This window comes from Dasypus novemcinctus, chromosome 6 (assembly GCF_030445035.2).
Source record: "Dasypus novemcinctus isolate mDasNov1 chromosome 6, mDasNov1.1.hap2, whole genome shotgun sequence".
NCBI lineage: Eukaryota > Metazoa > Chordata > Mammalia > Cingulata > Dasypodidae > Dasypus > Dasypus novemcinctus.
This window is the reverse complement of record NC_080678.1, coordinates 41,816,483-41,843,723: the sequence shown is the minus strand read 5'-3', so window position 1 is coordinate 41,843,723 and position 27,241 is coordinate 41,816,483. Positions and strand designations below refer to the sequence as shown.

The window sequence follows — 27,241 nt, the reverse complement described above, 5'->3', positions numbered from 1 at the left end:
GAATAGAATTGAGAGTCCAGAAATAAACCCTCACCTCTCCGCAAACTGGTTTTTGACAGACCTAACAAGTCCACATTATGGGACAAAACAGACTCCTCAACAAATTGTTCTGGGAGAACTGGATATCCATAACCAAAAGAATGAAAGAGGAGGGAAACGGACTTGGCCCAGTGGTTAGGGCGTCCATCTACCACATGGGAGGTCCGCGGTTCAAACCCCCGGGCCTCCTTGACCTGTGTGGAGCTGGCCCATGCTCAGTGCTGATGCGCGCAAGGAGTGCCGCGCCATGCAGGGGTGTCCCTCTCGTAGGGGAGCCCCACGCGCAAGGACTGCACCCGTAAGGAGAGCCACCCAGCCTGAAAGAGAGTGCAGCCTGCCCAGGAATGGTGCCGCCCGCACTTCCGAGCCGCCGACAACAGAGCCGCCGACAACAGAAGCGGACAAAGAAACAAGACAGCAAATAGACAGACAGACAACCAGACAACGGGGGGGGGGGGGGGGGGGGGGGGGGGGGGGGGGGGGGGCGGGGATTAAATAAATAAATCTTTAAAAAAAAAAAAAAGAATGAAAGAAGAGTCCTATCTCACTCCCTATACAAGAATCAGCTCCAAATGGATCAAAGACCTAAATATAAAAGCCAGGACTGTAAACTATAAGAAAACGTAGGGAAACATCTTAAAGATATTGTGGTAAGTGTCTTGTATTCTTACACCCAAAGCATGAGCAACAAAAGAAAAAGAGACAAATATCAAAATAAAACACTTTTGCACCTCAAAGGACTTTGTGGAAAAGGGTGAAAAAGCAGCTAATTCAATGAGAGAAAATATTTGGAAATCACATATCCAATAAGGGTTTAATATCCACAATATGTAGGAAGATGCTACAACTCAACAATAAAAATGGAAACTACCTGATTAAAAAATGGGGAAAAGACTTGAATAGACATTTGTCCAAAGAAAAGAGAAATGGCAAAAAAAAAAAAAAAATGAAGAAATGTTCAGCTAGTGATAGTGAAATTCACTAGTGATAGGGAAATGCAAATCAAAACTACAAGGAAATATCATTTCACACCTATTAGAATGGCCACTAGTAAAAAGAATAATTTTTTTTTTTTTAAAAGATTTATTTATTTATTTAATTTCCCCCCCTCCCCTGGTTGTCTGTTCTTGGTGTCTATTCGCTGCGTCTTGTTTCTTTGTCCGCTTCTGTTGTCGTCAGCGGCACGGGAAGTGTGGGCGGCGCCCATTCCTGGGCAGGCTGCACTTTCTTTTCACGCTGGGCGGCTTTCCTCAGGGGCGCACCTCCTTGCGCGTGGGGCTCCCCCACGCGGGGGACACCCTTGCATGGCACGGCACTCCTTGCGCGCATCAGCACTGCGCATGGCCAGCTCCACACGGGTCAAGGGAGGCCCGGGGTTTGAACCGCAGACCTCCCATATGGTAGACGGACGCCCTAACCACTGGGCCAAAGTCCGTTTCCCAGTAAAAAGAATATTGAAGTTAAGTTGGTATCAAAGCAGTTAACATTGTCACAGATTTAGAATGTTAAATTTAAGCCCCATGGTAACTACAAAGACAGAAATTAGTGTATAGGTGTCCAGGGTAGCAGGGATCCTGGGGAGTTACTACAAATGGGTATAGGGTTTCTGTTTGTGAAGATGGGAAAGTTTTTGTAATGTAAAGTGGTGAGGTTACTGCAACAGTGTAAGTATCAGTAACCCACTGAATGGTATGCTTGGAAGTGATGAAGGTGGGAAAATTTATATTGTGTATGTCTTCCCACAGTTGAAAGAAAAAAGCAACTAGAGCAGGAATTCCTTCAGGGATCTTTGAACTTGCATTGAAAAAACTCAACTTATTGTCTTTACTTTCTCTGACCTCTAACTGAAATCTAGGCATTTTCTTTACTTATGAATGTATGCAATAAGTAAATTACAGTAGTATTCATTTCACCTGACTGGCAAAGGTGTCCATGGAACAAAAAAGGTTAAGAACCCCTGAACTAGAGAGATGACAATTAAAGGTAATACATGACCCTGAACTGAATCTAATAATGGAGGAGAAAAAGGTGCAAAGGACATTTTTTTTTTAAAGATTTATTTACTTATTTATTTCTCTCCCCTCCCCGCCCCGGTTGTCTGTTCTCTGTGTCTCTTTGCTGCGTCTTCTTTGTCCACTTCTGTTGTTGTCAGCGGCATGGGAATCTGTGTTTCTTTTTTTGTTGCATCATCTTGTGTCAGCTCTCCGTGTGTGCGGCACCATTCCTGGGCAGGCTGCACTTTCTTTCGCGCTGGGTGGTTCTCCTTACGGGGCACACTCATTGCACACACCAGCACTGAGCGTGGCCAGCTCCACACGGGTCAAGGAGGCCTGGGGTTTGAACCGTGGACCTCCCAGGTGGTAGACGGACGCCCTAACCACTGGGCCAAGTCCACTTCCCTGTATGGGGTTTGTATTATTATTGTAACTATCATATAAGTTTGAAAGTATTTCAAAATACTAATCTGGTAGTATCCCATTCTGACTTCTGACTTCCATTCCAGGTGAATCTTTACCTCCCTGTGAGCCAGAAGATATTTGTTGCTCGTGGGCTCTGTGTCTGTATGCACTTGTGCAATGTGCCTGTGTGTGATTTGGGTGCAACCTAGCCATGAAAATCTTCAATAGTGTGGTTTAAAGAAAGCTATCATAGGACAACTTTAGCTTTTGAAATGTTCTACCAGAGAAGATAAATAGTGATGATTCTAATTTTGACAAGGGGGAAAAATGTGTCCCCATGGGTGCATTTAGGAAATAACTGCAAAATACTGGCTTAAATATAGTAAGAAGCTAAATGCAACTCTGGTTCCCTGGATGGAATTTTAGAACAGAAAGAGGACATTATAGAAAAGCTGGTAAAATCTGAATAAAGTCTGGAGTTTAGTTAATAGTACCAATGTTAATTTCTTAGTTTTGATAAATGTACTATGGTTATATAAGGCGTTACCATTAGGGGAAACAGGTGAATGCAACTTTTCTGTAAATCCATACTTATGCCAAATAGAAATATTATTTTTTAAAAAGAAAGAGGAAGAGACAGTGATAGTCTAACTGAAATGTTAACTTTAAAAAAAATAGTTTTTTTAGGAGGTACTGGGGATACCACATACATAGGAAGCAGGTGCTCAACTACTGAGCTATATCCGCTCCCCAAATAGTTTTTTATATTATGACTAATACATAGCCTTTGTAGGAATGTCAGAAAATACAGATAAGCAACAATAAACAAATAAAAGTCATTCAGTAATTCCGTAACACAGAGATAACCACTGCCAGTTTCTAGACAGAATTTTAGAAGTTAAAGTGGGATCACTTCATTATTCTGGTTTCCTTTTTTTTTTTTTTAAGATTTATTTTATTTATTTCTCTCCCCTCCCCCCCCCCCATTATCTACTCTCTGTGTCCGCTCTTTCTTGTCAGCGGCACCAGGAGTCTGTGTCTCTTTTTGTTGCATCATCTTGCTGCGTAGCTCTCAGTATGTGTGGTGCCACTCCTGGGTGGGCTGCACTTCCCTCGCGTAGGGTGGCTGTCTTACAGGGCGCACTCCTTGCACGGGGGACACTTCTGCATGGCATGGCACTCCTTGTGCACATCAGCACTGCACGTGGGCCAGTTTACCACACAGGTTAGGAGGCCCTGGGTTTGAACCCTGGACCTCCCATGTGGTAGGCGGATGCTCTATCTGTTTGAGCCAAGTCCACCTCCCTATTCTGGTTTCTTACCTCCTTTTTTTCCCTGTAACTCTATTGTGGTCAGCTTTCTCTGCCAATACGTTTATTTCTACACATTTTTTAAAAAGGTTTATTTATTTATTTATTTCTCTCCCCTCCCCCCCCCCACCCTGGTTGTCTGTGCTCTGTGTCTATTTGCTGCGTCTTGTTTCTTTGTCCGCTTCTGTTGTTGTCAGCGGCACGGGAATCTCTGTTTCTTTTTGTTGCGTTATCTTGTTGTGTCAGCTCTCCATGTTTGTGGCACCATTCCTGCGCAGGCTGCACTTTCTTTCGTGCTGGGCAACTCTCCTTACGGGGCGCACTCCTTGCGTGTGGGACTCCCCTATCAGGGGACACCCCTGTGTGGCACAGCACTCCTTGCGCACATCAGCACTGCACATGGGCCAGCTCCACATGGGTCAAGGAGGCCCGGGGTTTGAACCGCGGACCTCCCATGTGGTAGATGGACGCCCTAACCACGGCCAAGTTGCCGCCGCCTCTACACATTTTAACTGCTTATTCCTTATATTTCTTAAATTATTAACTAATCCCCTACTCTTGGACATTTATGTCGTTTTCACTGTTATAAACAATACTGCGTTGTAACTTTCAGAACTAAATATTGTGTGCATATCCATGATTGCTGAGTAAAAGGGTCTTTTTCATTTTTAAGGTTTTGATGCTTATTATCAACTTGCCTTTTTGAAAGACTGTCCCACGGTATGGGCCCACAGCCCATGTAGGAGACTGCCTGTTTCTTTAACTCTCCCCAACATGGGGTATTCTTTTTCAATATCTATCTTTACTAACTGAAAGGGCAAAAAATAGTAGGTCTTTGCTTTACTTTGTATTTTCAAAATGACTAGAGAAACTTCCATTTTCTGTTTCTTGCCTATCCATATTTCTACTTTTAAATAACTTATTTGTATGATATACCTGATTTTCCATTGGCGTTTGTTTTGTTTTTCCTTTTTTCTGATGCAGACCTGGAGTTCCTCAGCCTTTCCCTGACTCATCTCATTTTTCCCATTGCAGATTCTAAATCTGACCCAAGCCCTGAAAGACAACAAGAGCCCCCTGCACCTCGTCCAGATGCCACCTGTGATTGTTGAGACGGCCCGTTCCCACCAGCGGTCTGCTAGCGAGTCCTACACACAGAGCTTTCAGAGTCGGAAGCCCTTCTTTTCATGGTGGTAGCCTGAGAGGCAGGCAAAGGAAATATTGTCTGAGACTTAGGCTGGGAGAGGAAGCCAGGAGAGGTTGCAGGAAAAGCTGGAGAAGCCAGTAGAGAGCAGCACCCTTAAGAGCCCTCCTCTCTGCTTACCACCCCTCTCAGGGCTTTGCTAAGCACAGGGAGAAGCACAATCATAGGGACAGTGGGTGCTTCCAGGCCCTCTGAGTGTTGGGGCTCCATACACATAGACCAAGTGAGTGGGAAGGAGCATCTTTCTTCCATTGTCTCTTGGTGGCAGGCTGGGAAATCCCCTTCCCTCCCTGACACCCTGCTCTTTTGCAGTTTCTCATTATTGGTTATATTCTGCATCAGAAAAACATAACAAATTTAAATGCTAGTAGTAAAAGCCAGGAAGAACCCTAGATTTTTTCATGTCAAAACCTCCTATTCAGGGTTAAATTTGTATGAACCCAGACTTTTGGGTGCCTTGTAGTTCCTTACTCCTATGAACCAAGGCTGTGTCATAGGGCAACTGGGTGATATATTGTGCTGGGACAGACACAGAAGTCACACCTTCCCTTTAGGTTTTTGCCACGTCTTTTCTCCTCCCACCAGTGCTATATGTAGGTTGACTGAAAGCCTCCAGACACAGTTCTCATGGCGGGATACTTTCGCTGTAGACCCTGGTCCCAGTAGTTCTGCATATGATCATGTGAACCTCCTGCTTTTTGCCCAACGTCTCTTCCCCAGGCCTGCAGCTTGGCTGTAACTCAAGCAAAGGCAGGAGGGCTAGTATTATCATTTATGTTTTAACAGGGAGTTGACTCCGCAGCATACAGAAGGGGTCCACATGGCCTAAATGTATGCCAGGAGCTGTAATTGATTTATAATTGAATTTACTCCAGCTTTGCTCCCTCAGTCTTTGGCCCTAGACAAAGGAGATAAACTCACCCTGTCCTGTAATTTCTTCCTATTAAATATTTTTTCCCCCGACTCTTTTAACATAGGGCTTCAGTCAGTGCCCCACATTAGTGAGGGTTCTGGGTGGGTTTCTGCTCAAAAGAGGACAAAATATTAAGTTTTTGGGCTTTTCTTTATGTACCGCTGCTGCCTGGAGGGGTGCCGGAACTTGTATTTTGACTCCTAATTGGCAGCTTCCCTTTGCTTCCTGACTTCTTCTCATGGGCCAGTTGTCCATGGGTCCTTGAGAAGGGTGGGGCCAAAGAAGAGAGGCCTTCAAACTATCGGTCTCCCAGTTCCTGCCCAGCTCAGTGCACATCTTCTTGCTTCCATGTGTCTTTTCCCCTAGTTGTCCCCCTTGCCAGGTGTCCGAGCCCTGTCTACACCAAAGCAAAGAATAGCCTCAGGAGAGAGTAAAAAGGTGCCACCTGTGGCTAAGGGGCAGCTGTGTTCATTCCCTATGCTACTGGACACTTGGTGGTTCTGGCACCCTGTGATTGGTCAGTGAGCCTTGGAAAGAAACTGTCATGGAGGTTTGAAAAACAACCAAAGAATGGGAGTGAGGACCATGGCTGTGCACCCTCTGCTTGTCCGACTCCCATGATCCAGGAGGCAGAGCAGAGATGTGCAGTCCTCTCGTCAGCTGGGCCAGGCTGGTCCCCTTCCATTCCAGCCCCCAGGAGCCAGCTTGCCCTGAGCTTCCACCTAGCTGACAGGAAGATCCTCTACGAGCTGGATATGCATGCCCTGTGGAGGAAGGAACAGCTCCCTTGCCTGCCCCAGCCCTGACAATCCCATCCAGCCAGGCTGGACTCTAGCCTTGAGAGCCATGTTTGAGAAATGCCTGCCCTCAGACTGCAGGGGCAGCAGGTCACAAAATATAGGTGAAGTTCCTCGCCTGGGAGCTTGGAAGAGCCTGAGGAGTATAAAGAGAAGCCAGGTTGCTTCTTCCAGCCAAGCCAAATCTGCATTGTTCTGGTCCAGACCAGCTCTGTGATCAGAAGGAAACTGGGTCCAATATGAGAGGGAGCTGGTTCTGGTCCCTGGCAGGCTCGGGAGCACAGGGCATCCTTTCCTGGCCTGACTCTGTTCTCCCTTGGAGCCTGAACTCAGGTTGCCTTGACTGTGGGCTTTGGGAGAGCCAGGGACCCAGAGTGCCAAGGCAGGCTTTTGGGTGGTACTCGCAGAATGGCCCGTCCCTCTGCCAGCCATAGGCCCTGTCGCTCAACGTCAGGGTATGGAGGCTGGGCTGAGCGCTGCTGCCCCCTGTATTGTCCTTCTAATGTACTGTAGAAATTGTATGTAATGTATTTAAATCAATGCAAATGTATGAATAACAAATCCAATTCTGACCTTTGTGTCTAGTTTTCTTTAGGTGAAGGAAGACAGAAACAGAATGCAGTTTTGAGGACAAAAAGAGAATAATTTTTAAGGGCAAAAGAAGTGCCTGTATTTCTATGGAGTTATGAGATGTGGCTTCTGAGGCTAATTCCCTCTGATTGAGGGTCCAAAAAGCTCTGAAAACCAAAACTATTCTTCATAACTCATTTAACACCAAAACCTGATCTGAACTCTTTTGTTGGTAAAACCTGGAACCAACATGATTGGAAGCTATTTATAATCATTCTTTATTCCTCTTAGTGTAAATATTAGTTGCAGAAATATTGTTTTGTTATGAGATGGTCCCCTACTAGGGATTAGACAGTATATGCATTGACTACTTTCTAAAAGCTTAAAAAAAAAACCTCTGAATTCCCAAATCATCTATCCCCAACTATTTAGGACAAGGGAACGTGAACCTGCGATTAGGCTATAGTGGCTTCTCTTCTTGGTCCTTAGGGAGCAGCCTGGTCTGCATGTGCATCATTGTGCCATTGGGAGTCCCACCTCAGGATAGTGGGTCGGCCTGTAGGGTTGAGGAAGCCAGCCTAGGAGCTGGTCCCCTCTACTTTGACTGCAGAGTCATCCTAAGGATCCACTGTCCACCTTAATAACCTTCCCCATTCCAAAGCTGGCCAGGCACCAAAAACCCTCTCCCCTCTCCTGTGGTCAGGGCTACCTGCAGAGATACTCCCCTATCTCCTTCCAGTCTTATAGTCTCTGGAAAAGAAGGCTGCAGCACAGGTATTCAGGGAGATGGGGGAGAGAAGAGAAAGCAAAGGAGGCCAGCTCTGTTTTCTTCTAGGAGCACCCCTTGCAATGAGCCCTACCCCTCACACCCTGACTCCAGAGTCTCTGTTTCAGAACCCTCCCCTTCTGTGACAAACTCACACAGTTCTTGAGGCAAATGTTTTTATTTCCTACTGAAAGCATCGTTTCCCTGTGCTGGCCTGACAAGGGGCAGGTGCATGGGATGGGCTGTTGGACCATGGGTTACAGTAGTAGCTGAGGATTAGTAGCTGGGATGGTGATATGCTAAATCTGAGTTCTTGTCACTTGACTCCCAAGGGAGTATCATGCAGCCAGGCATAGTGTTAGATTTGGAAGGACTGAGGCAGGAACTGTTGGTCTTTCTCATTCTGGTGTGGAATGGGTCCCACATAACGTACAGCCCAGTGGAAACCTCCAGTCCTGTTATGACTTGAGTAGGCCAGTGGCAATGGTGTCTTCCTTTCATATCCCTGTGTGGGGCTGCCCACCTTATGTCTCTCTTCTTTACCTCCCCAAACCTTTTGGCAGAAGTCCCTATAGTTCCTGTATCAATGTCGGATCTGGTGGAGATAGCTTGTGGGACCTGGCTTTTTCCAGTTCTGGCGGATCCTGGCACTTGTCCTCCTAGAGTCCAGATACTGCTCACTGGTGGGTGTCTCCATGGAACTGCTCTGTGGGTTGGCCAGTTGAGAGTGGGGCTCTGGAATTCTGCAGGGAATAAGTATATGACAAGCCAATTTCAATAGAAAGGGTAGAATGAGGACTTAAGAGAGATTAGACACAATGGACTACAGGCACACTGTCCTAGGCAAAATGAGATGAATATTTCTCCAACTACCTTATCCTGTGCTTATGGCAGAATCATTAGGCAGTCATGATATTCTTCCTCCCGTCTACTCAAGAGAACAGAGGAACTACATATCTTTCATAGCAAGGTCTTTTCAGCAGTAATTGTTATTCAGTTGGAGATGATACAGGCAATGCAACTGATTTGCCATCTCAGGACCATATGATCTCAGGAGGCCCATTCAAATGGAATGTTCTGATTGTGGGTCGCAGAGTATAACCCATAGTGATCAGTTTAGGCCATGTGGTCTCTTGGGGCTGGCAGTGATCTAAGTAGAGAGGTAGGGGATTAGGGAAAGATGCTGTCTCCTTAAGGCAAGTTTATCAACAGTTTTGAACCCATGTCTCTATATCAGCCAAACTTGTCTAACCAGGCTTGTTTTGTGGATGTTGACATTCTACAATAGGTAAATGGAGTTTTTTTTTTTTTCTTTCAAATAATACCCTTTTCTACCTGGCTGAGAATCACTGCAAAGTGCAAAGTGAGGTGGCATTGCTAGGACCCAGGCACCCTGCCCTGTGGGATGACATGCATGGGAGCTCATAGGGCCATATATGACTCCAGTAGTAACAGCAACGTTTGGAGTTAACAGCTAACTGATTGGCAGTGTGTAGACCTTAAACCCCAAAGTAAGCCACTTCACACTGAGGCCAAGGCCTAGCTCAGCCAGAAAACAGTAGAGTGGCATCATGAATGCTCTCCTTCCCTCAGCCCTCCAGACCCAGGAACCTACTTGAGCCTGCTGCAGTGGTGTAGCGCGTGGCCTGGGGGTTTCTGCCTTGGGGGCCTCTTCCTGCGCAGCCTTCTCAAGGCTTCTGCCACACGGTGGTCCCCTGCACACTCCCAGATGATCTGCGCCCGTTCCTCAGCCAGCTGGTCCCCACTGCGTTGAAATAGGCCCTGGATCTGCAGAAGCTCCGCGTCTTGGAAGATGTTGGCTGAGGCCTGCTTGCGGCCCCGGGCCACAGTCGGGGCCTGCCAGGAGGGCGGCTCACTCACCACCGAGGCTGGGGTGCCCATCCTGGGTGCTCTGAGGAAGGAAAACATGGAGGCATCAGCAGCTCAGCAGGCCCTTCCCAAACTTGGGGGTCCTGGCTTATGCAAGGGCTTCTGGTGTTTCCTTGCTCCAGAATCCAAAATAGAGTAAATCTCTTGACTTAAAACCACTTTAATTTCCCAGGGCCCCTTGGGGAAATAATATTCATAGTGATAACCAAACTTTATTAAGTGCTTATTAGGTGTCAGACATGTGTTACCTCATTCAAGACTCAGAGCAGCCTGTGAGTTGTTTATTGTTTATCCCCATTTAACAGGTGAAGTGTGACTCAAGAGGTTAAATGACTTGCCTCTGGACACAAAACCATTTGGAAGCACAGTACTAGGAATAGAACCAAAGTCTGTCTGACTCTAAAGTCCACGCAGAGACCAGGATACACAATGCCAGCAGCAGCAGCTCAAATTTGTTGAGAACTTAACATGTACCAGGCACTGCAGTAAAAGCTTTCTACACACATCATTGAAATGTAAAACAACAGCTCTCTTAGCCTCCTCATATCGCAGATAAGGAAACTGAGGAACAGAGAGGTTAAGTAACTCCCCCATGGCTATGCAGCTAGGACTAGAATGCAGATCTCTCTAATGCTCCAGCTGTGGAGCATAGAGATATGAAAGGGCTTGTAGAGGTTGGCTACCCAGGTTGGAATTCTGCTTTCTACCTATCCTACCACTTACTGGCTGGGTGGCCCTGCAGGCCTCTGCTGCTTCGTGAAATACCAGCTGGTACCAATACCTACTTAAGATAGGTGTAAGGATCGAATGAAGGCACATAAAGCATTTTAGGACAATAACGACAGCACATGATAAGTGCTCAAAAGTTCTACTAATCTGCTTTTCCATCTATAAAATTGAGAAGAGTCATTCCTGCATCCCATTCTTAAGACTTTGGAGATGAACCAAGTCCTTATAATTTAGTCAATATGGTATGAAATGAACCAATCATCTAGCCACTGCCCTAAAGGACTTAGACACAGAGGTGGGGACAGAAGACAAGGCTTCAGGGCTAGAAGATAATATAATGGACAGAAGGTTAAATTTGTAAAAAAGTTAAATGTTCCCCCATCATATCTAGAAAATGAAAATTATCTCCTTTGGTTCTAGATCACTTGGAATAATAAAGGCATAAGATGGTCACCCTTTTATCTCCAGTACAACCTGAAAAACTAGGGAATTAGAGAACAGCCTGGAGACAAAGGATGACCAAGGCCTTTGGCATTATACAGAACTGGGTTTCAGCCCCAGCTCGGCCACTTTACTAGCTTGCTTGCTTACTCAACCTCTCTGAGTCTGTTTCCTTAACTGTAGAATAAGGATGATGATAACCACTTCTCAAGGTTATTGTGAGGATTAAATGAGCCTAGTGTATCAGGCACCAAATAAGAGCTACGTGAAAAATCGCAAATGCCCCTCTCTTTGGCCTCCCTGACTTCTGTACATGGGTCAGGGGTGTGAAGTGGACTTTCATTTTCTTCTAAGCAGCCTGGCTTGTGCTACCTCTCCCTCACAGCTCCAGGCCTAGAGGGGACATGGAGAAGGAAATGTCAGATCCAGGCACACTCACCCTGCTGCTTCCATAGGCCTGGCTGCCTGAGTCACACCTAGCTCTCCAGTTAGCTACAGAAGTATCTATCAACCAATAACTGGCTTTAAAAGGGGTGGGGCAGATGTAGGGATGTGGGGAAGAGTTAAATACATATAAATAAAATACGTACTAGCTCATGTAGAAAAATCAAACAGGATGGAATCTTAGAAAAACATTTAGTTTCCTACCCCCCAGCCCATTTGCAGAAGTAACCCTTAACCTAACCTGTCCTTTGTTCTCTTAGGAGTCTGAACCATCTCAGCACCCTATTTAGACTTCCAAAATATGATTTTCCACCCCTTGCCTTGGCTGTCCCTCCTGTTCCACCCAAAAGTCATCCTCCTTATTCCAGTTATTTCTACTCACCCTGACCCAGTTTCTGGGCTTTCTATCATAAGAATCCCACTCTCTTTTCAAAAGATTTACTAAAATAAACCTTCAGAGGACTTTTCAGACAAATTAACTTCATAGGAATTGTGCATTTTATCTGGAAAATAGCAATTTAAAAACTTGCCTCTCCTTAGGCATTATTATCAGAATCCAATTAAAACCTAATACTTGTGGTAACTAAGCCCCTAGAGCTGGACAATATAAAAATACTGTGACCAGAAAACAACATAATCACCAAGTAAAACTTTTAGGCTGATTAAAAGAAATAAAAGCTAACTATGGGATGTTCATTCTGTACCAGGCAATATGTTCTCATTTAACCCTCCAAAAATTCCTAAGAAGTAGGCACTGTTATCCTCATCTCATTTCAGAGAGGAGCAAACAGGCTGAGACCTAGATACAAGCAACAGAAGCTGGTGGATCTGAGTGAGGCCCTTGCTTTTAGACAGCTGAGTTGCCTTCACAGCCAAGTAGCCCAAGGTACCTTTCTTCACAAGATTTCTGTGAGGAGGGCTTCACTGTTCCTACCTAATTCCCTAATTCAGAAAGGAGCAAACTCTCTAATAGAACAGGAAGGACAATGAAATATCCCACATGCAAAGCAGGGGTGGAATTTGCCAAATTTATTTTCGTCTCTTCACTAGACTCTAGTGCAAGGACTGTTGACTGGGTGACAGTCTGCCCCAGCCTTGAACCTATTGCCCCCTGAAGAGGAAGATCCCCAGCTCCACCAGAGCAAATCTGGAACTGCTACCCAGCTCAGTGCACAGAGCACTGGCTTATGAGTCAGAGGACTGGGTTACTGAGTCTTGGTTCTACCGCTCACTTGCTGAGACCTCAGGCAATTCACGGTGTCTTTCTGGGCCCGTTTCCCTCTTACACCTGTAAGAAGAGGTGGATGCTGATGGTCTCTGAGGGGGTGTTCCAGAGCTGAAAGTCAATGATTCCACCATGAGGCTAGGTCTGTGCAGGGGGGATGGCTTTGCTTTTCTGCCAGGGCCTAGAAGCAACAGCATGAATAGACAGATCTCGCCAACTAGGTGCCAGGAAACTCCCCAGCTAGTAGCTCCCTTTCTCCCCCTTCTCAATCCTCCCTGGAGGCCAGACACTTTTGCTGCAATGGGCTGAGGTTACTAAAGCACTCCAGTAACCTAGGCGGTTCAACTGTTCCTTTCCCCCTAATATTTTCTAAATTCCCCATCCAGGAAAGTCAGTGTAAACTTAATGGCATTTTTAAAAACTAGTAAATGAAACCATGAGGCTATTAAAAGATTACAGATGGATCTTTCTCTTCAGAGCTGACATAAATGAAGACAAGCATGGGTCTTGAGCAAATGAGAAAAAAAAAAAATGATTGCAAAATACTTCAATTTGAAACAAAGTAGGTTAAAAATGAACCCCCCCGAGTAAATACCAGATGTTGAAAATGACAAAGTTCAACTTGTTTTGAATTAGGCAATATGGGAAGAATTGTAAAGCGCAAACAAAGAAGTATATTTAAAAAGTGACTCACCATGTAATGAATATGGTGCACAATTGAGCATTCTTTGTTACATATGAAGTTTGCTTTGGACAGCTATTCTAGGTGAATATCTCACTGTGGTTTCAGTGAGGCATGAGTAATCCATGAGAGGCAGAACAACACACTTGGGTGAGCTCACAAGTCCTGCTTCCTCACTCAGTTTGTCCTCTTTGAATAACCCTAGTGACTGGCAATAATCTCCGTAACTGAAGGCCAAGGGTCTCTTAGAAAAAAGAACCGGGGTTTGGTCTAAAGCACAAATCAACTTGTGGCCTTTGCCTGCTTCCCTGCACAGACATGCCATTAGGCAGCAGCCAAAGTCAGGCTTCTGACGTGGGAGGCCCAGTCCAAACGGCCTTGTGAGCCTCCCACTCCACAGGGTCTCACATCAGTCATGTACGCTTAAAAGAGTTAGACACATGTTGGCTTCCAAATCTTTTGCCCCAGAAGGTGGAGAAAGGAACTAGGCCCTTTCCCCAGACCTATTCTCAGATGTGACCTGGTAATAAACTGGAATAAAGAGTTCAGGAAACTGTATTCTAGTTTGCCACCTATAGCTAGGTGCCTTTGAGCAAGTCTCAGTTTTTCCCTGCCTCAGTTTACTCATCATCAGAATGCTGTGAATAATTAACTCTTAAGGGGATAAAAAGTATGCAAAAGTACCCATCCAAAACCTGGCATATAAGACATTCAATATATGTTGGTTGAATGAATGGATGCTTTTTAAACATCAGGGACTAGAGAATCATTGTGATTTTCATCATCATCATCAAACTTCACCAAAAGAAAGTGCCACTCTGGGGAAGGCAAAGGCAGATGGACTGATAAATGGATTTTAAATCACTGGCATCGAGGTAGCTTCCTCTTTGTTAAACCCAGAACAAAGCACTTTGAAATGGGGAATCTCTTTAATCCTCACAACTATGAAGAAGCACTTTCATTACACCCATTTTACAGATGCGAAAGCTGAGCCCAGAAAGGTTAAGTAACTTGCCCAAAGTCACACAGCCGGTAGGTGATGAGGCTGGGATATAAACCCAGGCAGTCTGACCCCAGCGCCCGCGCTGTCTACCACTGTTATTCTTGTTTCTGCCAGATGGCTAATGAGGTCTTTAGGGGAAGGGAGAACCGAGAAGGCTCTGAAATCTTTCGGAACCTGCTACCTGCTTCTGCGGATTTTAGAGGGCGTAGGGAGCCAAAGCCGGAACTCCGAAGCAAGCCTCTGTGCCCTCGGCACCCCACGGCCCGCGGGGAGTGAGAGCGATTACTCACCACGCTGAAGGGCAGCACGGACAGACATAAAATCGGGATCCCGGCAAGCTAAGATGCGCCCACCCAAAGCCCTTCCATGGCGCGCAGCCCTGGGCTTCCTCCGAAAGTGCTGACAAGGTCCAGGTGGCGCTCACCGGCAGGACGGGAGCTTGGGAGAGGCTACACGGAGATCCCCCAGCTCAAGTCGACTCCCGTTTCGCAGAACCACAGGTCTCCAAGCGGATCTGCGAGTGCGAGCGCCCGCGGCACCGCGGCTCTGACCGCCCGCCCGCCGACCTACGTACCTGGCTGCCCGAGGCGGGTCGGGCCTCGCGAGTCCCAGCCAGGAGCCCCGGAGAAAACGCCACGGCACAGCCAATCCTCCGCCGGAGCCTGGGTGCGCGCCCGGGCGAGCCTTCCCAACTCCAACGCGGAGGCGCCGTGGGCCAGTCGGCGGCGGGGGGCGTGTCGCCCCCGCCCCCTTCCCTCCGCAGACCGCCGAGAGCCGGGGCGAAGGCTCCCAGAGCCCAATCAGCGGCGGGGCAGGCGGCGAGGGGCGTGGCCGCCCCGACCTTCCCTCCGCCCCCAGCGGCCGCCGCGCCGCGCCCGGAGGCGCCCCCTTCCTTGACGTCAGTCGCCGGGGCGGACGCGGCTGCTCTGGCGGGAGAGCGGGGCGGGGCCGCATTCCTGCCCCGGGCTGCGGCGGCCGCTGCCCTCGCCGGCCACACGTGACGGTGCCCCTCCCCGGGCCTCTGGCCGGCGCGCGGGGCGCGGGCCGCCTTCAGCACGTGGCCCTCGGTAGAGACCCGCGGCTCCTTAGGCTCTCTCCAGCCCGCCTGCCTTCTGGCTCCAGCTTTGAGGGAGAGGAGGGGCTGGTCTTTGCAGTGGTCAGACCTTGGGTTCAGAGCCGGGACATCATGGATGGTAATCTTAGCTCAGCCGTGCGACCTTGGGGCGGTTACCTAAAGAAGACAGCATTCGAAGTGCTTATTTATCTATTCAGTAACAGTTTATTAGGGTCCTGATTGTCTGGGCTCCTTGACAAAGCAGTGAACAGGAGAGACCTTGGCCCTTGCGGTCCGGGAGTTAACAGCCTGATAAGGGAAGCAGATGTTAAAGAACTTAAACTATTTAGTATACGATTACAATTGTGACAAATATTACGGCTGTAAGAGGGTAATACAGAGAGAGGGACCTACGCTCTTTTTGGGAGGTCCTGGAAGGCTGAGGAAGCGACATTCAAGCCGAGATATGAAGGAGGGGTTGAAGTTAGCCAAGTGAGAAGGAACGAATCTGGAAAGAACGACTAAGGAGGAGGGAATCGCTCATGCTAAAGCCAGGAGATGGCTTGACTGAGGAGGAATGGAAAGGAAGGCAAGCAAGGGAAAGAGGGTGGAGAAGCAGAAGGCAGAGGCAGGCGGTGAAGAGTTACCATTTGCTCCTTTAAGGTGTTTTAAATGGGGGGATTAAAATTACATTTGTTTATTTAATAGATATTACTATAGCACTTACTATGTTTCACAAATGCCAGTCAACACTTTACAAATATTAGCTCATTTTATGCGCAAGACAAATTAGTATTTTTATTTATTTATTTATTAAAGATTTATTTATTTCTTTAATTCCCTCCCCTCCCCCGTTGTCTGTTCTCTGTGTCTATTTGCTGCGTCTTGTTTCTTTGTCCGCTTCTGTTGTCGTCAGCGGCACGGGAAGTGTGGGCGGTGCCATTCCTGGGCAGGCTGCACTTTTCTTTCGCACTGGGTGCCTCTCCTTACGGGCGCACTCCTTGTGCGTGGGGCTCCCCTACGCAGGGACACCCTGCATGGCAGGGCACTCCTTGCACGCATCAGCAACGCGCGTGGGCCAGCTCCACACGGGTCAAGGAGGCCCGGGGTTTGAACCGTGGACCTCCCATGTGGTAGACAGATGCCCTAACACTGGGCCAAGTCCGTTTCCCCAAATGAGTATTTTTAAAAGGTCGCTCCAGCTGCAGCTTGGAACTTGAATTGGAGCAGGCAGGAGAGGATGCAGGGTGTACAGGAGGTTCTCCATAAATGTTTGTTGTCTTCCTTGGAAGGTAAGGGATAGTTTGTACCCTGGCTCAGAACTGGTCAGGAAGGGCACCTGAGTATAGGCAGCTAAGTCTCCCTGACTTCTTTTTCACCTCAAAGCTGACCTAGGTATTTATTTAAGTTTCATTTCTCTTCTGTAAAGATTTCAAGGGAGTGGAATGCATGGGTCCCTTTTTCCAAGGGGGTTGTATGTGTGTTTGGGGCTGTTCTTCCCCATCTCATGATCTCCAGTTCCTCTCTGTCCTGCACAAAAGCAACTTCAGCAAGTGTTTTGCTGTTAGTTAAAGGGGTTTCAACGGTGGCTTCTCTTTGCTTTTCCTGCAGCCCTGGGGGAATGTTGAAAAGAAAACAAATCCACAGTGTTCATCTCCAAAGGCAAGTATTGCTGCAAAACCTTTCAGTCAAGTGCTGGGCTAAGGAGGGGACTGTGCAGGCTCCTAAAGCAGGAGACTGGTGTCTGAGACAGGAACTCCCTCTGCCCCATTCTGGGCAATTACAAGGCCGAACTCTTGGCATATCAGTGCTTGGAGAACCTAGGAAATCTGGCGCCACGAGGTCAGATGAATGTACCAGGGTCGGATTTGGGAACTTGTGACTTCTGGGTGAGAAGTGACTAAGACTGGGTGGGGATTATCTGGTGTCTCCTAACATTTTTGCAGGCATGTGACCATGTGCTTACCACACAATGGAACCATTTCTGTTGTTACGGCTCTATGATTCAATGTTTCTGATGAGATGGAGCCCTTCCACAGTTGTGTGGCCTACAGGGGACCTCAGGAAGATTTGGCAGTGGACCTTCCACCAGGAGTTAGGAATCTACGATCCACATAATGGTGCTGAAGGCAAAACCACTCCCAACAGGGCCTGCATTAGAGAGGGTCTATTCTGGGGAATGGACAGCTGCTATAATTCAGGCCAAGACTTTTATTTCCAGGTCCTAGATTAAGGTCAGGCAAATTAGGAACTCACCTCAGGTGCAAAATTTAAGGGGGTGCCAAAAACTTAGTAATCAAGATAAATAGTATTTTAATGCAATATTTTTAAAACAAACAAAATTAATGCCAGAGAAAAATCCATGAGAAACAAAATATCAAAATTTAAGGTAAAGGAAGGCTGTTGTTTGTTTTATGACCCTACGTTATTATGCAATGAAAACAGTCATTTCCCCTCAGCCCACAGTTCCCAAGGCTGTGTGCCCTGTACGTTCCCTGCCAATCAGGTTTATGAAGGTTGACAATGGTATGTGAACAGATGAGCAACATAGGGCTTTATATATAGTCATGTTTTTTTATTGTAGAGCTTTAATTAACTTTTTCACTTGATTCAAAATATGGGAGGACATTTTGAAAAGTCCATGTAAGACACACGTTTTTCCTTTTGCTTCAGGCTCCAATATGGCTCTCCCTTGCACTGGGTTTTACCCTCAGGGGAAGTAGACTTTAGATAAGGGGTTTAAATTTGTCCAGCCTTAGGCAAATGACTTAAGCTCTCATCAGTGCATATGAGTGTCCTCATCTGTAAAATGGGAATAATCCTTCCCATGTCTCAGAGTTGCTGTGAAAGTGAAATGAAGCAGTGTGGGTAGTATGCCTAACGTAGACCTTGCCACAGATGTTAAACCAGGATGAATTTCTTCCCCCTCCCCATTCTGCAGTGGTTGTCCAAGCACTTGGACAGTTACACATGGTTCCCCAATGGGGCTGAGACTTGTTCCCCTGGGTTTGTTGTTGCTGTTTGTCTTGTTGTGTGGAGAGTAGGCTATAGCAGCCAGAGAACTTTCACACTCAGCTGATAAGCTACAGTGTGACTTTTGAGTCAACTCTGTTTTTCTTGATAATATAGTCATTCTAAACTTTTAAAAAGAGGCTTCACATTTCCGGGAATATGGCAGACTAGAACAACACGGAGCTCTCTTCTCCTCTAGAAAAGTAGCTGGAGGACAGGCTGAAACATCCTAGAAAAAGATCTTCTAGGGCTTAGGACACCAGGTGAAGCCTGGACACTGCCCAGAGGAGAGAGTGACGAAGGAGGGAAATTGTGTCAACAGAACTGTGAGTTGAAACCAGCAACTGCTACTGCCGGCACTATCCACAACACTAAAGACACTTTAGAATTCTCAGGCCTCTGGGCCTGTGACTACAGACAAAGGCGGCCCCCCCGGGTTCTACCACCCAGAAAAGGGGAGAGAGAGGGACACAGCCTGAGGCTGACTCAGCTTTTGCCCTCACAAATTTCGTTTGCTGTGTCCCAGGAGCCCTTCCAGGCAGGGCAGGGCTGCGCCATTTTTTGCCTTGGAGCAGTAAGGGGCTAAAGATATACAACCCTCCCAATCTCCTCCTCGATTAATAGACTAACTGATTGTTAAGGACTCAGAGGAGAGTGGAAATATTTCTGACCCTGGAAAAGGGAGAGGGCTGCCAGGGAAGGCTAAAGAACTGTCTCAGAGAAAGTTTGAAGCACAAGGCTCATAGCCTCCAGACAGAAAGCTCTATCACATAGATCCGGTCTGTGTTGCAACAAATAAACTCCAACCAGGCATTGAACTGAGTGCCATCTTCTGGAAGACCAAGGAAGTGCATGAAAAAAATTAAAAATAAGTAGGAGAGGCTTTTTCTGGCCTCTATAGCCTCCCTCCCCAAGGTCCTAAGAAGTGACAAATACTGGGTCCAGTGCCCAGTTTTGAGCAACCAGCAGAACAATACTAACAATCCAGGTTGAGCCAAGAATCAAAGAGCAATGGTAACACACAGCCTCCTGCCAATAAATCCCTAAAAAAGAGAAATTGAGCATCTGGGTAAACTACATCCTAATTAGATGCCTAGATATCCACAAAAAATCACGAGCCATACTAAGAAAATAGAAGACATGGCCAAAGAAAAGGAATATATCGAAGTCCCAGAAGAGATACAGAATTTGAGAGAACTAATCAGCGAGATGCACACAAATTTCCAAAATCAAATTAATGCCTTGAAAGTCTATATGGCTAAAGAGATAAATGAGGGAAGCAGACTTGGCCCAATGGATAGAGTGTCCGCTTACCACATGGGAGGTTCGTGGTTCAAACCCCAGATCTCCCTGACCCGTGTGGAGCTGGCCCATGTGCAGCACTGATGTGCACAAGGAGTGCCATGCCATGTAGGGGTGTCCCCCACATAAGGGAGCCCCACATGCAGGGAGTGCACCCTGTAAGGAGAGCTGCCCAGTGTGAAAGAAAATGCAGCCTGCCCAAGAATGGTGCCATACACACGGAGAGCTGACGCAACAAAAAGAGACAGATTCCTGGTGCCACTAATAAAGATAGAAGCAGTCACAGAAGAAAACACAGTGAATGGACACAGAGAGCAGACAACTGGGAGAGGGGAGTGGGGGAAGGGGAAAGAAATAAATAAAAAATAAATCTTTAAAATAAAAAAAAGAGATAAATGACATCAAGAAGACACTAAGGGAACACAGAGAAGAATTTGAAATCCTGAATTGAAAAGTAGCAGAGCACATGGGAATGAAAGACACCATAGGTGAGAGCACAAACACATTGGAGACATACAATAGCAGACTAAAAATGATAGAAGAAAGAATAAGTGATACCAAAGATGGAACAGCTAAAATTGAAGAGAGAAAAGAATGGAAAAAATTGAGCAGGGGCTCAAAGAGTTGAATGACAACACAAAATAACATATGTGTCATGGGAGTTCCAGAAGGAGAAGTGAAGGGAAAAGGGTCAGAAAGAATCTTTGAGGAAATCATAGCTGAAAATTTCCCAACTCTCATGAAAGAAATGAACTTACATGTCCAAGAAGCACACTGTACCCCCATCAGAAGAAATCCAGACAGACCTACTCCAAGACACGAACTATTCAGAATGTCTAATGTCAAAGATAAAGAGAAAATCCTCAGAGCAGCAAGGGAGAAGCAAACCATCACATGCAAGGAATGCCCAGTAAGACTTAGTATGGATTTCTCATCAGAAGCCATGGAGGCGAGAAGACAGTGGTATGATACATTAGGATACTGAAAGAGAAAAACTGCCCGCCAAGAATTCTTTATCCAGCAAAATTGTCCTTCAGATATGAAGGTGAGTATAAAATATTCACAAACAAACAGAGACTAAGAGAGTTTACAAAAAGGAATCCACCTTTGCAGGAAATATTAAAGGAAACCTTAGAATCTGAAAGAAAAAGACAAGAGAGACAGGCTTGGAGGAGAGTATAGAAGAAAGAATAGCAGAAAGGATAACCAAAAGAGTAAAAAGGCAGACAAAAATAGCATATATGAAGACCAAAGAATAAAATGGAGGATATAAATAGTGCATTTACAGTAATATCATTAATTGTGAATGGATTAAACTCCTCAATAAAAAGATACAGGCTGACACAATGGATAAAAAAAACATGAGCCATCCATAAACTGCTTATAAGAAACTCACCTTAGAAAGGTTGGAAAAAGATACTAAGTAGTAACCAGAAATGAGCAGGGGTAGCTATACTAATAAAAATAAGCTGGTTTCTGCTTATGAAATTACACAAAGCAATTTAGACTATAGCCTACCTCTCCAAATTTACAACCTGAATGAGTTGAAAATAGCTAAGTCCAACATATAATATAAATATTCCATTACAGAAACACTAAAAAATAGGACATTCATGTAGATTAGAATTAAAGGTATCAGTATGAAGTCATATATATTTTTTAGGCCAGTTAAAAGAGTTTATTGAGAGAAATGACAGAAAACAAATGTATACACCCAAGCATGGATGTGGGCATCCTCCAGGCAAAGAAGAGCCAGTCATGTTTTTTAATACATAGATAAGTGAATATAGAAATAAATACATCTATAAATGTATGTATATATTTTTATTTGTATGTGTATGTATGTGTGTGTATACACCCATATTCCCTAGCTCTGTCTGCTGATAGGGTCTATAAGCAATGGCAGTCTAGTAGGAATAAGCATACTTAATACCCAGATATTGGCTTCTCAATACCATACCCCAAGAAAAGGAACCACAGCTCCTTGGAAAATGGTTGATTCCAGCATTGGGATTGAGATAATACAGGATGAGCCTGGAACATCTACTGATTATATAATTCCACCCAGGTGGAATTGCCAGAAAATAAGGAAATTCTCAAAGAATGATAGAGACATGTCAAAAGGACCAGGAGTCAGTTTTAAAAGGTTCCTACTGGCCCAATGTGGCACAGTTTGAGCACCAAGATAAAATATGGCAGGACCATATTATAACCCGATGAGTAAGAATACATGATTCTGTAGTAATATAAATAAATGACCAAATAAATAAATGGGGAAAGAGAAATCCCTTTCTTACAGAAGAATGCAAACTAATAAACTAGTAGGGGAAAGCTTATTGAAGAGCAGGGTATTTACATAGTTTAAAACATTTTTCCTCACAAATTATTTTTTAATTATAAAGGGAAAGATTATAACTGTAGGGGGGTTCCTAGCAGACACTAGCATAATTAAATGATCAAAGTTAACATCACCAATGTTGAGACAAATCATCAGAATGTGCCTCTTTTTTAAAAAAAGATTTATTTTTTTTTAAATTTTTCTCCCTGCCCGCCCTGGCCCCGTTGTCTGCTCTGTGTCCATTCTCTGTGTGTTCCTTGGATTCTTGCCAGCGGCACCAGGAATCTATGTCTCTTTTTGTTGCATCATCTTGCTGCGCCAGCTCTCCATGTGTGCAACGCCACTCCTGCGCAGGCTGTGCTTTCGTCGTGCAGGGCAGCTCTCCTTATGGGGCACACTCCTTGCATGTGGGGCTCTCCTATGTGGGGGACATCCCTGTGTGGCAGGGCACTCCTTGTGTGCATCAACACTGCGAGTGGGCCAGCTCACCACATGAATCAGGAGGCCCTGGGTTTGAACCCCGGACCTCCTATATGGTAGGTGGATGCTCTATCCATTGAGCCAGATCTGCTTCCCATAATGTGCCTCTTGATATGAGGCACTGAGAAGGACACAAGATCACTTCTGTGATATTCCTACCAAAAATGCATAACTGGAATCTAATCACAAGGAAACATCCAAACTGAAGGACACCCTGCAAAATAACTGGCTTGTATTTGTCAAAAATATCAAGGTCAAGAAAGACAAAGGGGGAAGCAAATGTGGCTCAAGCAGTTGGGTGACTTCCTACCACATGGGAGATCCCAAATTTGGTTCCCTGTGCCTCCTAAAGAAGATGAGCAAGACAGTGAGCTGATGCAATGGGCTTGCACAGCAAGTTGACAAGAAGATGCAATAAGCTGATGCAACAAGGAGACAGAATAAGGATGCATAGTGAGAGACACAAGCAGGAAGTGGATGTAACTCAAGTAACCTCCTACATACGAGGTCCTGGGTTCAGTTCCTGGTGCCTACTAAAAAAAGAAGACAAGTAGACACAGAAAGCACATAACAGACAAGAGGAGACAGTAGGCACAAACAACAAGGGGAGGGGGGAGAAATAAAATAAATCTTAAAAAAAAAAAAAAGACAAAGGAAGGCTGAGGAACTGTTCCACATTAAAGGAAACTAAATGTAATGTGTGATCCTGGATTGGATCTTGGGCTGGTAAAGGAAATAGTGATAAAGGATTTTATTGGATAATTGTTGAAATTTGAATATGGACTTGGGGGTAAGAAAATAGTATTTTATTAATGTGAAATACTTTGATTTTGAAAATCATACTGAGGTTAAGCAAGAAAATGCCCTGATTCTTAGGAAATATATATTGAAGACTTCAGATATAAAGGGGTATGATGTCTCCAATTCAAACTCAAGTGATTCAGAATGTGTGTGTGTGTGTATATGTACTTAGAGAAAAAGGGAGAGAATGATAAAGGCAACTAATTGATTAAATTAGGTATCAGGCATATGGGGTTCCTTGTGTTATTCTTGCAACTTCTCTGTAAGTTTGAAATTATATCAAAATTAAAAGTTCCCACGATAACACTATTCAATCAAACAAGTGTTCACTAAGGACAGGCAATTTATGGACAAGCAGTATGGCAAGCCAAATGAATAATTATTGAGGAGCATCTACTGATTGTATTTAAGTAAATAATGCATAAATTGCCACCTAAAATACAGAGAGCATGTGCACTACTAGGATGCTTTTGACTGCAAGAAAAGAAGATCAGACACTATCAGTCAAGGTTCTGGCAGGAAATACTTCATTAAGGTAATTTGGTAAGATTTTCATAAAGGAGCTATTTACGGATGTGGTGAGCAGGGGCTAGGGAAACCACAGGGGAGAGTGCAATACCGTAACAGCTATTAAGAAGTGGGTGTCAGGGAAGCGGATGTGGCTCAAGTGATTGAGTTCTTGCCTACCACACGGGAGCTCCCTGGTTCAGTTCCCAGTGCCTCCTAAAGAAGACAGCAAGCTGGTGCAACGGAAGGTATGACAAGCTGACACAACAGTATGTTGAAACGAGACACAAGAAGAAAAACATAATGAGGGAAGTGGACGTGGCTCAACTGATAGAGCATCTGCCTACGATATGGAGGGTCCAGAGTTCGATCCCCAGGGCCTCCTGATCCATGTGGTAAGCTGGCCCATGCACAGTGCTGCTGCGCACAAGGAGTGCTGGGCCATGCAGGGATGCCCCTGCATGGGGGTGCCCCATGCATATGGAATGCACCCCACAAGGAGAGCCGCCCCGTGTGAAAAAAGCAACCCGTCCAGTGTGGTGCCACACACACGGAGAGCTGACGCAGCAAGATGATGCAACAAAAAAGAGACGCAGTTTCCCAGTGCCCCTGGATAATGCAAGCGGACGCAGAACACACAGCAAATGGATACAGAGAGAGGACAATGAGGGGGAAGGGGAGAGAAATAAATAAAATAAATCTTAAGAAAAAAGAACATAATGAGAGACAACAAAAGCAGGGAGCGGAGGTTCTCAGTAAAACAAGCAGGACAGTGAGCTAACGCAAGGGGCAGGTGTGGCAAGCTGACACATCAAAATGATGCAACAAGAGACACAAGAAAAGAAAACATAATGAGAGACACAGCAAAGCAATGAATGAAGGTGGCTCAAGTGATTAGGTGCCTCCCTTCCACATCAGAGGTCCTGGGTTCAGTTCCTGGTGCCTCCTAAAGAAACAAGGAAGATAAGGAGACATCGCAAATGCAAACAATGAGGGGGTGGAGAAAAATTTTTTTTAAAAATGCAACTGAAGAATAAAAAGGTGGGTGTCACCATGTCCAGGCCTGAAGAGACAAGGGGAGAGAGTAGTCACTGAAGTCTGAGATGGAGAGGAAGGCTTTGGATGGAAGGATATGACAGGTAGTGTTTCCCCACCCATCCACTTCTGCAGGAAGGAAGCCTGGGGAATAAGAACCTCAACCTAACTCATCTCCTTTCCTCGCACTCTCCCTTCTCCTGAGGATGCGTTGTATTTGGCCAGATCCAACTGGAAGCCAGAAGGGAATGGAGTTACCTGGTGTAGCTGAAACAGGTCAGTCTCCAGGACAAGAGCTGAGTGGAAAATGGTGTTGAGTGGATTGGGAAGAGAAAACAGGCAATTATCACAGCAACTAAACCAGCTTAAGAGCCGTATTACCTCACATAACAAGAATTCCAGAGACAGGGTGGTTTCTGGAATGATTTCTTCACTAGCAGGGCAAGATGTCATTAAACTTTCTGGTCTGCATCCTCAGCACATCAGCAGTGTCTCTCCTCATGGACCCAAGATGGATGTGGCAGTTCTATTAATAGGAATCTAATTCACACACAGTAAAATTCAGCCAGGACTTTATTTCTTCCCATGCATCAATTTAACTCAATCAGGACAACCTTTCCTAAAAGTTGTCCCTTAAATTTATCCTCACCTCTCATTGGCTGAAACTGGACTACATGTTCAGTCCTAAACCACTCCTTGAAAAGGGGGAGTGGGATTTCTGTGATTACCTTAGGCCAATCAAGGCCAGGGAAGGGCCCACCTTCTCTGAGCACATTGCCATCTGGTACCTGGACAAAACTGTTGCTAACAGGAGGAGGGTGTGGCTGGCAGGCAGGCAGTCCTATTTTCCACGTTGAGTATCATTGGATCTGCTGGACCACAAGGGCTAAGTGGTAGGGTGGCTTGTACTGCATTCTGAACCTGTTGCAGAGCTTTCTCTTGCTCTGGTCTGCATTTGAAAGTCAGGCTTAGGGATGACTCTGTACTTGGATTGAAGTTGTACCCTCCAAAATCTAAAAAGTTTATCAAATACTGTGCCACTTTTGTCCTTGTAGGTAGTGTGAGGTATAGTGCCTGTGGAGGGGCTTTCTTGTCATGTTTCATGCCATTTCATGCCCCAGATACTTCAATGAAGTGGCCGGCTCCTGAATTTTATCTGACAACCTCTAGATCAAATAAGTCTTACTGTGGCACCTACAGTACTTGTTACTGTCTGCTTATCAGTTCAAATCAGCACTTTATGGTTAACATAATAGACCCTGGTAAACCAGGGAGATGTTTTGTGGACTGTCTAGATGATCGCTGTCTCTCTGGACTACCTATTGACATAGAGCAGGAGGACTGGCAGCATTCTGTTGATGTCAGTCAGCCTCTTTACCTAGCCTCCCACGTACTTGTTCATTGGGCCAATGAATAAAGTGGCCATGGTGGCAGGGATGGGAACTAACCATGGGTTCAGTCCATATGGACTTCCTGTTACAAAGGCTGATCTGGCTAACACTACTGCTGTGTACCTTATCTGAGACCAACACTGAGCCCCCCCAAATGGCACCATTCAGTGAGGGGACCAGCCAGCCACCTGGTGGAAGATTGGCTATATAGTATCTCTTCCATCATGGGGGAAGCAGAGGTTTAGCCTCATTGGAATAGACACATATTCTGGACATGGACTTATCTTCCCCACCCATGATGCTTCTCTTAGGACCACTGTCTATGGACTCATAGGACTTATCCACCATCATGGCATTCCCCATAGCAACACTTCTGATCAAGGAAGTCGTTTCACAGCAAAGGGAGTATAGCAATGGATTCATACCCATACAATTAATTAGTTTTACCACATACCCTATCACCCAAAAGCACCTGGGCTAATTGAAAAGTGAAATGGCTTACTGAAGACTGTTACAGCACTGTTTGGAAGACAATATCCTGAAAGGATGTGATTCTGTCTTAAAATATGCAGTATATGCATCATAAGGTGCTGGCTACCCCATTGTCAGAACTCATGGGTTGAAAGTGGGAGTGGCTCCTCTTACTATTATACCCAATACCCATTAGTGGATGTTTTTTATTCCTTTCCCAGCATCCTAGAGCTCTGCATATATGGAAGTCTTATTCCATGGGAGCATGGAGGGAGGTGTTTCAACTAGGGGATACAGTAAAAGTTCCACTCAAATGAAGGATAGGGGTGTCCATTTTGAACTTCTTATGCTACCCAACCAACAGGCAAAAGAACAGGTTACTCTACCGGATTAAGTGAGTGATCCACATAACCAAGGGGCAACTGGGTTGCTATTAAT

At 45.6% G+C, this 27,241-nt stretch overlaps 2 protein-coding genes across 3 annotated transcripts in view; one reads left to right on the top strand and one right to left on the bottom strand.

Annotated features, from left to right (window-relative positions):
- Positions 1–7,234, top strand: part of PI4K2A (phosphatidylinositol 4-kinase type 2 alpha) — a 56,695-nt gene extending 49,461 nt beyond the window's left edge. The window contains exon 9 of the mRNA XM_004456994.4: positions 4,784–7,234. Within this exon, the coding sequence (XP_004457051.1) occupies positions 4,784–4,945 (162 nt within the window). The 3' untranslated portion in view covers positions 4,946–7,234. The remainder of the gene's footprint in view (positions 1–4,783) is intronic.
- A 923-nt stretch (positions 7,235–8,157) lies between these two features.
- AVPI1 (arginine vasopressin induced 1) lies at positions 8,158–15,143 on the bottom strand. Of its 2 annotated transcripts, none has more exons than XM_004457007.4 (3): positions 14,987–15,143; positions 9,614–9,910; positions 8,158–8,741 (listed from the first exon to the last, which is right to left on the bottom strand). In XM_004457007.4, the coding sequence occupies exons 2-3, from the start codon at positions 9,898–9,900 to the stop codon at positions 8,582–8,584; spliced, it is 447 nt and encodes a 148-aa protein (XP_004457064.1). In that variant the 5' UTR covers positions 9,901–9,910; positions 14,987–15,143; the 3' UTR covers positions 8,158–8,581. The 2 variants fall into 2 exon arrangements, with proteins under 2 accessions (XP_004457064.1, XP_004457065.1); XM_004457008.5 differs by lacking the exon at positions 14,987–15,143 and adding an exon at positions 14,703–14,830 and having other exon boundaries at positions 8,450–8,741.
- Between the last annotated feature and the right edge of the window lie 12,098 nt (positions 15,144–27,241).

Bases quoted from the DNA above. Each gene is read 5' to 3' on its own strand.
- AVPI1 (XM_004457007.4), bottom strand. From the start codon at position 9,900: ATGGGCACCCCAGCCTCGGTGGTGAGTGAGCCGCCCTCCTGGCAGGCC. The intron at 8,742-9,613 runs GTAGGTTCCTGG...TATTCCCTGCAG, and splicing joins CACCACTGCAGCAGGCTCAA to AATTCCAGAGCCCCACTCTC.